Source organism: Pseudophryne corroboree, chromosome 6 (genome assembly GCF_028390025.1).
Source record: "Pseudophryne corroboree isolate aPseCor3 chromosome 6, aPseCor3.hap2, whole genome shotgun sequence".
In the NCBI taxonomy this organism is placed as follows: domain Eukaryota; kingdom Metazoa; phylum Chordata; class Amphibia; order Anura; family Myobatrachidae; genus Pseudophryne; species Pseudophryne corroboree.
The window spans coordinates 772,775,934-772,792,692 of NC_086449.1; the positions used below are offsets into that span (position 1 = coordinate 772,775,934).

General features: G+C 46.2%; 1 protein-coding gene across 1 annotated transcript; it reads right to left on the minus strand.

Moving 5' to 3' along the window:
* Positions 1 to 754: 754 nt before the first annotated feature.
* LOC134935702 (zona pellucida sperm-binding protein 4-like) lies at positions 755 to 16,706 on the minus strand. The gene is given in 13 exon segments (XM_063930582.1): positions 755 to 919; positions 1,855 to 1,956; positions 2,034 to 2,112; positions 2,477 to 2,627; positions 2,708 to 2,810; positions 2,813 to 2,887; positions 3,705 to 3,832; positions 3,901 to 3,998; positions 4,614 to 4,804; positions 4,939 to 5,094; positions 5,987 to 6,080; positions 6,400 to 6,521; positions 16,627 to 16,706. Coding segments are annotated over 13 exon segments (1,503 nt in total). The 5' UTR covers positions 16,685 to 16,706; the 3' UTR covers positions 755 to 773.
* Positions 16,707 to 16,759: the final 53 nt, after the last annotated feature.

Genomic DNA, 16,759 nt, shown 5'->3' on the forward strand with positions numbered 1-16,759 from the left:
GATAATCAGATATATATAATATTATATCTAGATGATAGATGATGCAGCACACTGGCCTGAGCAGTGCACACAGATATGGTATGTGACTGAGTCACTGTGTGCTGTGTATCGCTTTTTTCAGGCAGAGAATGGATTATAAATAAAACTGGTGGTCACTATCAGCAAAACTCTGCACTGTACTGAGTACTCCTAATGCTCCCCAAAATTTAGTAAATCAAGTGTCTCTCTAATCTATTCTAAACGGAGAGGACGCCAGCCACGTCCTCTCCCTATCAATCTCAATGCACGTGTGAAAATGGCGGCGACGCGCGGCTCCTTATATAGAATCCGAGTCTCGCGATAGAATCCGAGCCTCGCGATAGAATCCGACAGCGTCATGATGACGTTCGGGCGCGCTCGGGTTAACCGAGCAAGGCGGGAAGATCCGAGTCACTCGGACCCGTGAAAAAAAACCATGAAGTTCGTGCGGGTTCGGATTCAGAGAAACCGAACCCGCTCATCTCTAATGTAATATATCTTGATATTTGTTATTATATATTTTTGATGGTGTGCCTCAGCATTTTGAAATCTTGTTTAGTGTGCCGCGACTTTAAAAAGGTTGAAAGTCACTGCATTAGGGGGAACTGTGAAGATTAGTGTAATTTCCAAATGTTCAAGAAAGCAGTGTACCCATTAGAGATGCTGTGTATTTAGAACCCATGCATGTAGCCTGAACATCAGTAAAGAACTAATATCCAAATGACAAAACAGCAAGTCAGGGATTGGCACTTTATTCACATTTTTACAGTGTGCATGGTAGGTCTCCGACTCCTGCGATGCCACCAGACACCTAGTACTGCAACAGTCACCACCAAGATGCCTCCTCCAGCTGCAGCTCCCCTCAGCCACATCAAAGGAGATGAGTTAGTATCAGAGGTACCTGAGAACAGGAAAATAAAGTCAAAACCCAACAACTAAGCAGTCATGTAGCCTAGTGTAGTTTCTTGGCCACAGGACAGGATTTTATCACACATGAACATGGTAATGAGATTGGATGTAATGCAGATCTCCAGGCTTGGCAAGTAGGAGGTTTGTCACTAGATGGACAGACTAGAAGGCTCAGTGTCTATCAGGGCATTAGACCCATTTTGCCTGCTCGAAGGACACGTTCCACCTCAGAGTACAGAGATTGCATGTTTGGGTGGGACATGCTCATCGGAATGGCTGAGATAGAGAGTTGCCCATAGCAGACAGCACCTAGTTGCTATGGGCAACTTATCCACTCTTTAGAATTTGTAAAGCATAAAGTGTAGAAGGTCTTTCTCAATGTTCTGCTGCCACGGTAGACCAAGGTTCTACCAACACCCTGCTCTAGCTTACTAGGAGTGGATAAATTACCAGGCAGAAGTCAAACATGTCTGTATAAGAGTATACAAGTTATGGTAGATTAGCAACACAACAGCCCTCTGAGCAGTGTTCCCTTAATTCCCAGCACCAATGAAATCCTTCTTAAATGGTTTATACTATAGAACACTTAAGCCCAGATCTATCAAATCTTGGAGTATTAAAAGCACAGTGATAAAGTCCCAAACAACTCTTAACTGCCATGTTACAGTCTGTTTGAAAAAGGAGTTAGAGTGGTAGGTATTTATCACTCTCCAAAGCTTGATAAATCTGGGCATTAGTTTTAAATGTTCCTATAAAGCCAGAACGGTTACTACTATGAATCCAATGTTCAGTCACAAGTTAACCAAGGGCTGGATGAAGAGACTGTACTCTACTCTGGCGTGAGTCATTTGCCCGCATTATAATTTTGACAAACAGTTTAACATTGCAGTCAATTGTGGTAGTAAGCCAACGAGAGATAGCCGTTACCTTGAACAGAAATCCTCCTATCTGAGGGAATGTCACCATCAATGAAGTCAACTGGACCTTTGCTTACCGTGACCTTCTGCTCTGGCTCCTCAATTGCTCGCTCTGCAAATACAAGTTACAGTACCAAACATTAGATGTGCTTCTATTAAATGGAAAATACTTGCACACAGGGACCTTACTTTTCCTGTTGCCACACGATGTTGTGCAGGACTCAGTAGCAGAAGGGACACAAACAGAAGCACTGCAGTGGAAGTATACCTGTGTGGAACAGAGGTCAATAAAGACCAGTAGCAGTTTAATATAGATGCTATGCCATTATACCAGCTCTCTTCAGAGTCACATATGGAGCTCATCAACTTAGGGTCAGTTAAAAGCCACCCCCCAATATTACATGTATCTGAAGTCAAAGATGTTGACATGGCAGATCAAAGCCTGTGCTTATTAAAGGATACAAGACAGGCTTAGACATACAGAAAGTCAGAAAATAGACAAGTTCCACTATGTCACAGCTCAATGGCCACTAAACACCAATGATTTGTTTGATGTAACCATGAAACAGTATACCAAGACCCATGGCACACCTCATGCCGTTATTAGAATATACATTTAGAAGTTGCTTTACCAATCCTTCAAGAGCAAGCTGGGAACTCTGATCCACAAAGGTGAAGGTGCTGACAATGAAGCGCTGGTAGTGTGTTGGGAACTGAATCCTCTGTGTGGGTGAGCCAAGTGGAACCAGCTGAGTCAGGTAGTTGTCCCCAGTAAAAGGGCATCTGGAATGGAAAGATTACTCAAGAGCATAGAGGAATTCTACCTTTTTATCAAATGGAGCTGAATGGAATGCCAGCCTTACCCATCCATAAGGATGGGCCATTGGACTTGTTGGGTAGGGTCTGCAGAAGGAGTGGCCCAGCAGTCATTTAAGATCAGGAACAAGTTTGGGTCAGTTCTTTGACCTCGAAGTAGACAGGATCTCTGAGCACTTTGACAAGAGGGTAGTCTGTCTGCACGTAGTATGAAGTATACTGTATGTCTGCCAAAGGAGAAGCCAGTTACCATGTCAGCATTCATACCTTAGTCAGTTCCCTCTCCTGATCTATAGATGCATGCTGCCATCATTGAGTCATCATTTTCTGCTCCCCAGAGCCACTCAGACTCTGCATGGCTACCTACACTTACTAGTGTGCTACTATAGCCTGCCCTACCCAGTCACCCACTGGCATATTGTTAATCATTGGGCAGAGTTTCCTCAGATTCCATTGCAGTCCAGGTTAATATCCATTATTGCTCACAGGTGACTTCATTAGTTCCTCAGTCAGTTTGGTTTAACCATCTGGACCTGGCCAGCTTGTAGCAATCCAGCTTTTGAGGTAGGGCATGCTGGGACATGTCGTTTCACAACAGCTGGAAAGCAACTGGTTGGCCAGGCCCAATTTAGACTTGGGCATGGATATATTTAGAACCTGGACTGTAATGGCAGATTTCAGGAAACAGTCATAATGAATTCAGTCTGCCAGGTATTGCATTCCTTTAGAAGACATTTGGACAGCCACTGCCCAGTTCTAGAACACTGTTGCTATGCTTCAGAGAAACATATTGGTTTTCACTTTTTGCTCCATTACATTGGTTCTGCAAGCCTTTGTCACTGCACTACTAGCTCCCACTGGAGTCCAATGCACACAGCATTAACTGCACAGATCTGGAGTGTAGATTAGAGCTCCCCATTTCAGTTAGCAATGTCTTAGTCTAGAAAGATTAGTATCTTGTAGACCAGTTTGTCTTTATCAACTGAATTATACAGTTAAGCCAGTGTCTTCACCTGTATGGAGGACAAATACACCAGTCATTACCTTTTGCTATCTGCAGCTCCAGGAGGAGAGGTCCTGAGGTGGATACAGGAAGGGGTGGGGGCAGGGTGAGCACCTCAACTTGCAGTGGGACAACCCCAGTATGAGAGTAGATGCAGCAGACAGTCAACCTAGTACAATACAATGTTAGCTTTGCTTTGTATACAGCACCCACAGACACGCTAAGTTTAGGTCTTACCTAAATGTACTGTCTCTTGTGATGGAGGATCCTTGCCATGTCCTTGTGTCCTTGGTGGCATAAACTGTATTCTCATACACTACTGTGTTATCCGATACCTGGCAAAAGATGACCAGTTGTAGGAAACCTATATAATGCATTACTCATGATAGTCAAGTGACCATATACCAAGAGGTCCCTTAGGGCCAGCAGCCTATTCTTAGTCAAGCTTTGATATTAAACAGTGACAAAGACACCCTATGTCAAATCAATGTTTGGGATTAAAGCCTGCATTAGAATTATGCAGCAGTTACAGATCATTTGACAGATGTACTAAGCCTTGAAGAGAGGTCATAGAGAGAAAGAGTACCAACCAATCGGCTCCCAACTCATTATTCAAACACAGCCTGTAACATGGTAGTTAGGAGCAGACTGGCTGGTACTCGCTCTCTCTCTCAACAGCTTAGTACATCTGCCCCTTAGTAAGTTAAACGAAACAAGACTAGGGACCCTCTTGTCCTCCTGTAGTGCCAACCATCCATGGAAGCTCCATTACTTCAGTGGCCCTATACACTGGGTTAAGCGCAAATACATTGTAGCCACCAGGAGACACATAACCAAGTGCTCTTACTGGGTAAAGGCTCAGACAAGAGTCATTCTAGTAGTTAGGAAGTGTGACAGATGGAATATAGGGCAAGCACCAGTTCTACTACTCACATCCACAGCAGACTTACCTGGCTGGCTCCTCCACAAGAGAGGGGGAACTGGAACAGTATGAAAGTGGAAGTCTTTGAAATGCTCAATATGGGGCAAGAAGTGGAGTCCACATTGAGGACACCAACTGAAGCCAAGAGCAGGGATGGTGTAGTCACATACGCAGAGATAGCAATCAGAACCTGGCCAGCATCAGTACACTGTGCAGTCACTGGACGGAAGACACAACAGAAGCAGTTGGTTGAATAGATTCCTTCATCACATGCTTTGTAAACAGATTTCTCCAGGACTATGTACATATGGTACAGTCTTTACATATCACCCGACCTCCTGGATCAAGCTTACCTTTGTTCCCATAGTAACAGGGAAGGGAGGGGTCACTGGTTGAGAAGCAGCAGTCTAATCCTTCACAGACCGCCCTGGTCACAGAGGCATTGGCACATGGCAAGCGGTCACCACTCTGGACAGCAGCACAGTCACTGGGGCTGGGAGCATCCATAGCTGAGGGAGAGACAGTCCTTCATGAAGCCCCAAATAGTGATGGTCAGCAGTCTAGAGGCTCAGATTCTTTTCCATTTATTTACTGGTCAAGTTTTGGTCTTTAGCCAGTTAATAGGGAAGGTATCTTATAGAGCATTACTAATGGCCTGTCCAGGGAAGACATTTACGGAATTTGACCAATTGATCTAACAATTTAGCACTCAAGTTAGAAGTAAATGGTGGTTGTGCCAAGTTGTAGGCATCTCAAGATGCATCCAGCAGCATCAGCCAGGTAGTAGACCTCACGCATACATGAGTACAGGGAATGGTTAATGATTTTTCTACTGTCAAATGTTAACTATTAATTTGAAATCTGCTCTGCAGTACAACAGGTATAACGAGCCTTCTCTTGTGGATAGATGTGGAGCAGACCTTTCCTTTAGTCTCAGTTACTGAAGACACACAGTAGCTAACTAATTCTGGTGATTAGACATTTTTCGTGCACTTCAGTTTCCAGTGAGCTCCCCCAGTTACAGATGCAGCATGGCTGAGAATATTAGGAATTAATGGAGTGATCGCTGGCTGCAAATAGTCTCAGTCCAACATGCCATGCTGCATCGTAGCAAGATGAGCATGGCTACATGGGATGGGATTACAGCTACAAGCCTCAACATAACGATAGACCTGTTATGATCTTAATGGCCACCCCACCCAGCCATAGATCATGAGCATCACAGATGTATTTCTGGCATCCTCAAAGTGAAGTAATTTTATATATTTAGTGAGACATTAGGGCAGGTAGTGTATGGGGTGTACACGCCTGAATAGCACTGGCCACACCTCCTCTGTCTCACAATAGGCCTTTGATCATTTTCAGCTCCTAATCTGGCCCTGGTTACATGCAGACAGTTACCTGGCAGGAACGGGCACCGGATGTCTTTTTTACGGTATTCCACTGCACCATTAGAAATTTGTTCTGCGATCAGAGTCATCACATAGCCTCCATGCTGTGGAACAAGAGCGATATTGGACATGCTCAATACAGGTGTAAGTTACAGGATCCTGTACAGCGTTACATATATTATACACTCCTGTAAGGGTATTTGTATTTAGCTAGACAGATGTCGGAGTTGTAGGTAGTAGAGGAAATGAGGGATGTGTACAGATATGACCAACCAGCTCCTAACTACAGTGGTTAAAAGTGACAGGAGCAGATAGGTTGGTACTTTATTTCTCTAAGGCTTAGTACGTTCGCCCCTCCAAATTCACCTACTGTATACTGTAGGCTATGCCAGCATATATGGACTTGAGGCTAGTTTGCCTTACCTCCTGTCTTACATAGCATCCGTCATAGGCAGCACCAATGATCATTGAGCCATCTGGTTTCTGTCCTACCCAGAGCCTACAAGTAGAGTCATTCTGGAGCCTGTGAGGCTTTCCTGCATAATCTGGAATAGATGGAGCACAGTATAAGTTAGACAAAAAAAAACAACAAAAATAATTGTATATATTTATCTCTTTATCTCCTGGAATAAGTCACGCTGAAAGAGCCTCTTTTACATCCAGGAAAGATATGTACATATCCTAGGATTAAGCTAGGACATACATGTACTGTACCCTTCAACACATTTTATTTCTGCCCCACTGGCAGTGCAACATGATTTTGCCAGGGTACTGTACATCACAGATGGTATTCTGAGGACTATCAGGGGCAAATGCAGGATTTAGTAAGTGGGGTTTCTGTGGGAGGGTGGGTGCATACACATACACACCCCCCCTCCATGCAGTAGAAACCAGGAGGCACTCCGCGTCTTTGCGAGTAAATTAATGTATAAAAGTACAAAGCATATTGTACCGTGTCAACACCGAGCAGGGCATTTGTCAAGCCTACAGCATAGCACCTTGAAAAATAAAAAATACCCTGCGCAGCATTGACACGTCAGTGCACTATGCCTTTTGTACTTTAATACATTAATCTACTCTCAAAGACCGCTGCACGCACATACCTACTTTCAAATAAGTACATACATAGGGTTCCATCAGGGGTTGGGAGCAGAGGGTCAGCAGTGTGAGGACGGAGGGAGCTGCTGTGGCTGAGCATGCACAGCCAGCAGCTCCCCCCTCCCGGACATTCTACAAGCAGAGAGCTACTGTAGCTCTCTGATGCTGCATCAGTGCAGCAGCTCCGCGGTCGCGGCTTTTAACTGAGATGAGACAGCTGTGTCTCCGTCTCAAAAATATCACTGACTATAGATACCTCTGGTCCCTAGTGGTATTGCAGCAGCATCTCATCACTGATACATGGGGTCTTGCAGCGGGGTTCAGTATGGTATGCCGGCGGTCGGGCTCCCGGCAACCAGCATACCGGCGCCGGGAGCCCCGACCGCCGGCTTAATGACAGTGTGGCGAGCGCAAATGAGCCCCTTGTAGGCTCGCCACGCTACGGGCACGGTGGCATGCTATGCGCGCCACGCTATTTTATTCTCCCTCCAGGGGGGTCATGAACCCCCACGAGGGAGAATAAGTGTCGGTATGCCGGCATTCCGGTGCCGGGATCCCGTCAGTCGGCATACTGAAGACCACCCCTTGCAGCGTCTTAGAGCAGTTATACACAGGAGTTACAGAAATATTTATGCAGATGTACAGTGTTTAGCTCAAACAGCTACTGATCAGGGTTAGGTTATTCTTGCACTTGCTATAATGTACAGTAACTGCATTGACATTACAGCCACCAGTCAGGAAAGACAGCTTGTAGAGAGCAACAGGTCAGTAAACGAGAGGTCACATTTAACCTAGAGATGAGCGCCGGAAATTTTTCGGGTTTTGTGTTTTGGTTTTGGGTTCGGTTCCGCGGCCGTGTTTTGGGTTCGACCGCGTTTTGGCAAAACCTCACCGAATTTTTTTTGTCGGATTCGGGTGTGTTTTGGATTCGGGTGTTTTTTTAAAAAAACCCTAAAAAACAGCTTAAATCATAGAATTTGGGGGTAATTTTGATCCCAAAGTATTATTAACCTCAAAAAACATAATTTACACTCATTTTCAGCCTATTCTGAACACATCACACCTCACAATATTATTTTTAGTCCTAAAATTTGCACCGAGGTCGCTGTGTGAGTAAGATAAGCGACCCTAGTGGCCGACACAAACACCGGGCCCATCTAGGAGTGGCACTGCAGTGTCACGCAGGATGGCCCTTCCAAAAAACCCTCCCCAAACAGCACATGACGCAAAGAAAAAAAGAGGCGCAATGAGGTAGCTGACTGTGTGAGTAAGATTAGCGACCCTAGTGGCCGACACAAACACCGGGCCCATCTAGGAGTGGCACTGCAGTGTCACGCAGGATGTCCCTTCCAAAAAACCCTCCCCAATCAGCACATGATGCAAAGAAAAAGAAAAGAGGTGCAAGATGGAATTATCCTTGGGCCCTCCCACCCACCCTTATGTTGTATAAACAAAACAGGACATGCACACTTTAACCAACCCATCATTTCAGTGACAGGGTCTGCCACACGACTGTGACTGATATGACGGGTTGGTTTGGACCCCCCCCAAAAAAGAAGCAATTAATCTCTCCTTGCACAAACTGGCTCTACAGAGGCAAGATGTCCACCTCATCTTCACCCTCCGATATATCACCGTGTACATCCCCCTCCTCACAGATTATCAATTCGTCCCCACTGGAATCCACCATCTCAGCTCCCTGTGTACTTTGTGGAGGCAATTGCTGCTGGTCAATGTCTCCGCGGAGGAATTGATTATAATTCATTTTAATGAACATCATCTTCTCCACATTTTCTGGATGTAACCTCGTACGCCGATTGCTGACAAGGTGAGCGGCGGCACTAAACACTCTTTCGGAGTACACACTTGTGGGAGGGCAACTTAGGTAGAATAAAGCCAGTTTGTGCAAGGGCCTCCAAATTGCCTCTTTTTCCTGCCAGTATAAGTACGGACTGTGTGACGTGCCTACTTGGATGCGGTCACTCATATAATCCTCCACCATTCTATCAATGTTGAGAGAATCATATGCAGTGACAGTAGACGACATGTCCGTAATCGTTGTCAGGTCCTTCAGTCCGGACCAGATGTCAGCATCAGCAGTCGCTCCAGACTGCCCTGCATCACCGCCAGCGGGTGGGCTCGGAATTCTGAGCCTTTTCCTCGCACCCCCAGTTGCGGGAGAATGTGAAGGAGGAGATGTTGACAGGTCGCGTTCCGCTTGACTTGACAATTTTGTCACCAGCAGGTCTTTCAACCCCAGCAGACCTGTGTCTGCCGGAAAGAGAGATCCAAGGTAGGCTTTAAATCTAGGATCGAGCACGGTGGCCAAAATGTAGTGCTCTGATTTCAACAGATTGACCACCCGTGAATCCTTGTTAAGCGAATTAAGGGCTGCATCCACAAGTCCCACATGCCTAGCGGAATCGCTCCGTGTTAGCTCCTTCTTCAATGCCTCCAGCTTCTTCTGCAAAAGCCTGATGAGGGGAATGACCTGACTCAGGCTGGCAGTGTCTGAACTGACTTCACGTGTGGCAAGTTCAAAGGGCATCAGAACCTTGCACAACGTTGAAATCATTCTCCACTGCACTTGAGACAGGTGCATTCCATCTCCTATATCGTGCTCAATTGTATAGGCTTGAATGGCCTTTTGCTGCTCCTCCAACCTCTGAAGCATATAGAGGGTTGAATTCCACCTCGTTACCACTTCTTGCTTCAGATGATGGCAGGGCAGGTTCAGTAGTTTTTGGTGGTGCTCCAGTCTTCTGTACGTGGTGCCTGTACGCCGAAAGTGTCCCGCAATTTTTCTGGCCACCGACAGCATCTCTTGCACGCCCCTGTCGTTTTTTAAAAAATTCTGCACCACCAAATTCAAGGTATGTGCAAAACATGGGACGTGCTGGAATTTGCCCATATTTAATGCACACACAATATTGCTGGCGTTGTCCGATGCCACAAATCCACAGGAGAGTCCAATTGGGGTAAGCCATTCCGCGATGATCTTCCTCAGTTGCCGTAAGAGGTTTTCAGCTGTGTGCGTATTCTGGAAAGCGGTGATACAAAGCGTAGCCTGCCTAGGAAAGAGTTGGCGTTTGCGAGATGCTGCTACTGGTGCCGCCGCTGCTGTTCTTGCGGCGGGAGTCCATACATCTACCCAGTGGGCTGTCACAGTCATATAGTCCTGACCCTGCCCTGCTCCACTTGTCCACATGTCCGTGGTTAAGTGGACATTGGGTACAACTGCATTTTTTAGGACACTGGTGAGTCTTTTTCTGACGTCCGTGTACATTCTCGGTATCGCCTGCCTAGAGAAGTGGAACCTAGATGGTATTTGGTAACGGGGGCACACTGCCTCAATAAATTGTCTAGTTCCCTGTGAACTAACGGCGGATACCGGACGCACGTCTAACACCAACATAGTTGTCAAGGACTCAGTTATCCGCTTTGCAGTAGGATGACTGCTGTGATATTTCATCTTCCTCGCAAAGGACTGTTGAACAGTCAATTGCTTACTGGAAGTAGTACAAGTGGGCTTACGACTTCCCCTCTGGGATGACCATCGACTCCCAGCGGCAACAACAGCAGCGCCAGCAGCAGTAGGCGTTACACGCAAGGATGCATCGGAGGAATCCCAGGCAGGAGAGGACTCGTCAGACTTGCCAGTGACATGGCCTGCAGGACTATTGGCATTCCTGGGGAAGGAGGAAATTGACACTGAGGGAGTTGGTGGGGTGGTTTGCGTGAGCTTGGTTACAAGAGGAAGGGATTTACTGGTCAGTGGACTGCTTCCGCTGTCACCCAAAGTTTTTGAACTTGTCACTGACTTATTATGAATGCGCTGCAGGTGACGTATAAGGGAGGATGTTCCGAGGTGGTTAACGTCCTTACCCCTACTTATTACAGCTTGACAAAGGGAACACACGGCTTGACACCTGTTGTCCGCATTTCTGGTGAAATACCTCCACACCGAAGAGCTGATTTTTTTGGTATTTTCACCTGGCATGTCAACGGCCATATTCCTCCCACGGACAACAGGCGTCTCCCCGGGTGCCTGACTTAAACAAACCACCTCACCATCAGAATCCTCCTGGTCAATTTCCTCCCCAGCGCCAGCAACACCCATATCCTCCTCATCCTGGTGTACTTCAACACTGACATCTTCAATCTGACTATCAGGAACTGGACTGCGGGTGCTCCTTCCAGCACTTGCAGGGGGCATGCAAATAGTGGAAGGCGCATGCTCTTCACGTCCAGTGTTGGGAAGGTCAGGCATCGCAAACGACACAATTGGACTCTCCTTGTGGATTTGGGATTTCAAAGAACGCACAGTTCTTTGCGGTGCTTTTGCCAGCTTGAGTCTTTTCAGTTTTCTAGCGAGAGGCTGAGTGCTTCCATCCTCATGTGAAGCTGAACCACTAGCCATGAACATAGGCCAGGGCCTCAGCCGTTCCTTGCCACTCCGTGTGGTAAATGGCATATTGGCAAGTTTACGCTTCTCCTCCGACAATTTTATTTTAGGTTTTGGAGTCCTTTTTTTTCTGATATTTGGTGTTTTGGATTTGACATGCTCTGTACTATGACATTGGGCATCGGCCTTGGCAGACGACGTTGCTGGCATTTCATCGTCTCGGCCATGACTAGTGGCAGCAGCTTCAGCACGAGGTGGAAGTGGATCTTGATCTTTCCCTAATTTTGGAACCTCAACTTTTTTGTTCTCCATATTTTATAGGCAGAACTAAAAGGCACCTCAGGTAAACAATGGAGATGGATGGATTGGATACTAGTATACAATTATGGACGGACTGCCACGGTTAGGTGGTATATATTATAATAATAATAATAATAATAATAATAATACAATTATGGATGGACGGACTGCCTGCCGACTGCCGACACAGAGGTAGCCACAGCCGTGAACTACCGCACTGTACACTGGTTGATAAAGAGATAGTAGTATACTCGTAACAACTAGTATGACACTATGACGACGGTATAAAGAATGAAAAAAAAACCACGGTTAGGTGGTAGGTATATAATAATAAATAATACAATTCTGGTCGGACGGACTGCCTGCCGTGTGCCGACACAGAGGTAGCCACAGCCGTGAACTACCGCACTGTACACTGGTTGATAAAGAGATAGTAGTATACTCGTAACAATTAGGATGACACTATGACGGTATAAAGAATGAAAAAAAAACCACGGTTAGGTGGTAGGTATATAATAATAAATAATACAATTCTGGTCGGACGGACTGCCTGCCGTGTGCCGACACAGAGGTAGCCACAGCCGTGAACTACCGCACTGTACTGTGTCTGCTGCTAATATAGACTGGTTGATATTTAAAGAGATATTAGTAGTATACAACAATACTATACTGGTGGTCAGGCACTGGTCACCACTCCTGCAGCAAAAGTGTGCACTGTTAATTAATATAATTGTACTCCTGGCTCCTGCTAACAACCTGCAGTGCTCCCCAGTCTCCCCCACAATTAATTATAAGCTTTTAATTTATACATTGATGACTGTGCAGCACACTGGGCTGAGCTGAGTGCACACAGACTGAGTCACACTGTGTGACTGACTGTGCTGTGTATCGTTTTTTTTTTCAGGCAGAGAACGGATATAGCAGAGAGAAGTGAACGGATATATTATATTAAATAAAAGTTAACTAGCAACTGCACTGGTCACTGACTGTGGTAAACTAACTCTGTCTGCGACTCTGCACAATCTCTCTCTATCTAATCTATCTATCTCTATTCTAATGGAGAGGACGCCAGACACGTCCTCTCCCTATCAATCTCAATGCACGAGTGAAAATGGCGGCGACGCGCGGCTCCTTATATAGAATCCGAGTCTCGCGATAGAATCCGAGCCTCGCGAGAATCCGACAGCGTCATGATGACGTTCGGGCGCGCTCGGGTTAACCGAGCAAGGCGGGAAGATCCGAGTCGCTCGGACCCGTGGAAAAAAAAAAGTGAAGTTCGTGCGGGTTCGGATTCAAAGAAACCGAACCCGCTCATCTCTAATTTAACCATGTCCCTCATGTGCTGGTCTGCAACTCTACCATAATGCAGGGCTGCACCTTATGCTGAAACTGAGGCTCTTATATACCAGGTGGAATATGTGTATATGGCCCTTGAGTACAATGTATAATTGTAGCATATATTCCAATGGCCCTGCTATAGACAGACCAATCCCAAATTAATACCACCGCCCCTCCTTACTAATCAGGAGATCTTTGCTCTGTACTGGCAGCAGCTGGGAAGCTCTCCTGTCCACCAATACATAGGCTTACCATACTAAGGGGTCTTTACTAAACCATACTTGCCTACCTGACCCTCTCCATGAGGGAGAAAATGCTGTTCCTGGACTTTCCTGGTAATGTATGATTGCCCTCACCTGTGCTGAAACACCTTTCTTATCAATTAACTAGCTCACCACAGCATTTTCTCCCTCATGGAGAGGGTCAGGTAGGCAAGTATGTACTAAACCTTGGAGAGAGATACAGTAGTTGGAGATAAAGGGACAGCTGTATTAAGCCTTAAAAAGTGATAAAGTGGAGTGTAATAAAGAGTGATAAATGTATCAGCCAATCAGCTTCCTAACTGCCTTGTAACAGGATGCGTTTAAAAAAATAGGAGCCGATTTGTTAGTACTTTATCACTTTAAGGCTTAATACATCTGGCCCAAAGTACCAGCCATCTCCTAACAGTCAGTTTCCAAAAACAGCCTGTAACATGGCAGTTAGGATATTGCTGGCTGGTACTGTATCTCTGGCCACAGCTTAGTACATAGACCCCTATTCCTGTAAACCAGAACACATGAATTACATTCTGTGGCTGGCTTAATTCAAGCCTGACCGTCACCTGGTTTTAATCAGCCACAAAACCTGTGAATCTGGGAGGCGATCACCAGACCTCCTGTCAGGATCCCGGCAGTCACAATGCTGACACTGGAACCCTGACAGGTAGTGAGATGCCACAGGCTTTTCTTCCTCTGTGGGTGTCCACGATACCCTAGAACACAGGTTCTCAAACTCTGTCCTCAGGACCCCACACAGTGCATGTTTTGCAGGTCTCACAGATCACAAGTGAAATAATTAGCTCCACCTGTGGACCTTTTAAAATGCGTCAGTGAGTAATTAATACACCTGTGCACTTGCTGGGTTACCGGCAAAACATGCACTGTGTGGGGTCCTGAGGACCGAGTTTGAGAACCACTGCCCTAGAAGGAGAATAACCTGTGGTGAGTGCAGTATGTAACCGTGCCCACAGCATGGCGAGCCTGCAAGGGGGTTTCTCATACTCGCCCTGCAGCCAGCCAGGATGCGGTTGACTGTATCTTGACAGCCGGCATCCAGGCTGCCGGTAAATCGTATATATTCCATGAATCCCTGCGTGTCCCAGTTAGGACAGTACAGTAAGCCTGCCAATACACTGCAGGGCAGCAGTGACCCAGGTGCCACACAACAGCCATTTGTACAGAGCATCAGAAGCACTGATCACGTTCCTATGACAGGCACACCAGCTCACACCCAATACTCTAACATGCAATGCTGGGGTGTATTGTTTGCCTTATTCTAGGTAAGAGTCAATGGAGAAGGCTTTCTAAAGAGAAGTAGAGGTATTGCCTATAGCAAGCAGACTGTAGCTACCATTTTGCAAGTTTGGCCCCAGAATCCTAACAACCTGAACTCCGTGTGCCAGGGAGGGTTAGGCATTAGGGGAGGTTAGTATAATTGTGTATGCAGTGTTGGGATTCTAAACATTGAAATGCTGCTATCAGTCATGTGACAGCTAGCATTCTAAGCATTGGTCTCCTATACCCAGCCCCAGGTAAGTGATACTACTAAGTTATTTGCTATGGGCAACATCACCAGTTATACTCCATTACTGGATATTTGCTATATGAAGATTGCCTCAGTACTTCCAAAAATCCCTACACCAACGTATATAGGGCGATAGTTGTTGGAAGTTGTGTACATCTGGTATAACCTACTTTGAATTTGCCCCTACAGCTTATTAGCGCCCCAAGATGTTGTAGCACATTTCTAGGCTACAGTGATGTCGTGTTTAGAAGGAAACATTATATTTTCAGATTTAAAAAAAAAAAAAAAAAAAAAAAAAATTAGGTTCAGGGAGCACAAGTCTGGGGGTAGAGCTATTATAGATAGCTTTTAGAGAAGGCACTCAAAAATGAACTTTAAAATAAAACATCTTATGGAAAATACATTTTGGCCAAAGACAGGTTCAGGGACCCAGTTCCTGATCATATAGCATATTCCTTATTTAAACATAACTTACAAGCTCTGTTGCCTTATGGGTAAGATGGTTAGTGAAGAGATTACAAGAACCCAGTTCCAGAACTACCACCAGTGCCTTGCACTGGGGCCCAAAGCCAGCAGCATGTAACGAGTCCAACTGACTCATGCCGCCTGCCGTTGTGTGCTGCCGGAGAGGAGCAGAGCATAGGGACACAGCCACAGGGAAAGGAGGAGGGAGGGGGACTAGGGAGCCTCAGCAGCACAATGTAATTGGTGGTGGCGCCACATCAGCTGTCCCTCTCCTTCCACATTGGCTGGCCACCGCTGTGATGAGGGAAGCGGCGGCCAGCCTATGTGGAAGGAGGGGGGACAGCTGCAGCAGCACCACCAATTACATTGCGCTGCTGCAGTTCCCTCCTTCTCCTCGTGATCTGCCCACCTGCCTGCACCAAGGAGCCCGACTGCCAGAGCAAGCAGAGAGACAGTAAGTATCATTCTGTCTGTCATAATGTGTAAAAAAAGGGGACTGTCCACAGTAATGTGTAAAATGGGCTCTACCTGTAGTGGCGCTATTGTGCAGCATAATTTGAATAATGGAGACTATCGTGCACCGTAGTATGCATTGGTATTTTGTGGCCACACCCCTTCCCCATTAAGCCACACCCCTATAATTTTTCTGCACACCTATGGCGCATACTGCCCCTATTTTACATAAGGGGGGGGGGGGGGGAGCAGCAATGCCATTTCTTGCACACAGTGTTAAAATGTCTCATTACAGTAATGTTGGTAGGTAACCGTTTCCCTGTCCCTGAGCAGGTCCCCCTTACCAGATCCTCTCCAGCACGGTGCCCCCCATTGCATCCAAATAATCACCCCTCTCTCCGCATCCAAAATCTAGGACACATCCTAAACGGATCCCATCTGTATGTGTATCTCTACCCTGTTGCGTCATACTGTACTTTGCATCCCTGAGTACCGGTGAATGTTTTTACTATATCTATATATTATGGGAACATGCAAAGAATCCCTAGTTTGCAGTTGGGGGGTGGACTTGAACGGGATGAGAGGCCCAAAGCATTTTATTGCACCTGGGACCACCGCTCACTAGTTCCGTCACTACCCAGTTCACTTTCTTTTCAACAATTGAAGCTATAGTTTCACATTCCCACCAGAAAGCAGCCTAATAACTAACAGTCCTCATCAACTGATAGATTTTAATAGAAGATGCAGAGTTCCCTTTATAGAGGCCAGGTCTCTCCAGTTAGGAAGTAGAGGTCATCACTACTCACCCAGTACTGTAAAGGCAGAAGCAAAATCCAGGCGCACAGAGGGCAGAGAGAGACGCATCTTACTGGAGCCACAATGCAGATCAGACACATCTTCTAAAAACTCCTTAGTACCAGACACTAAGCTATAGCTCCA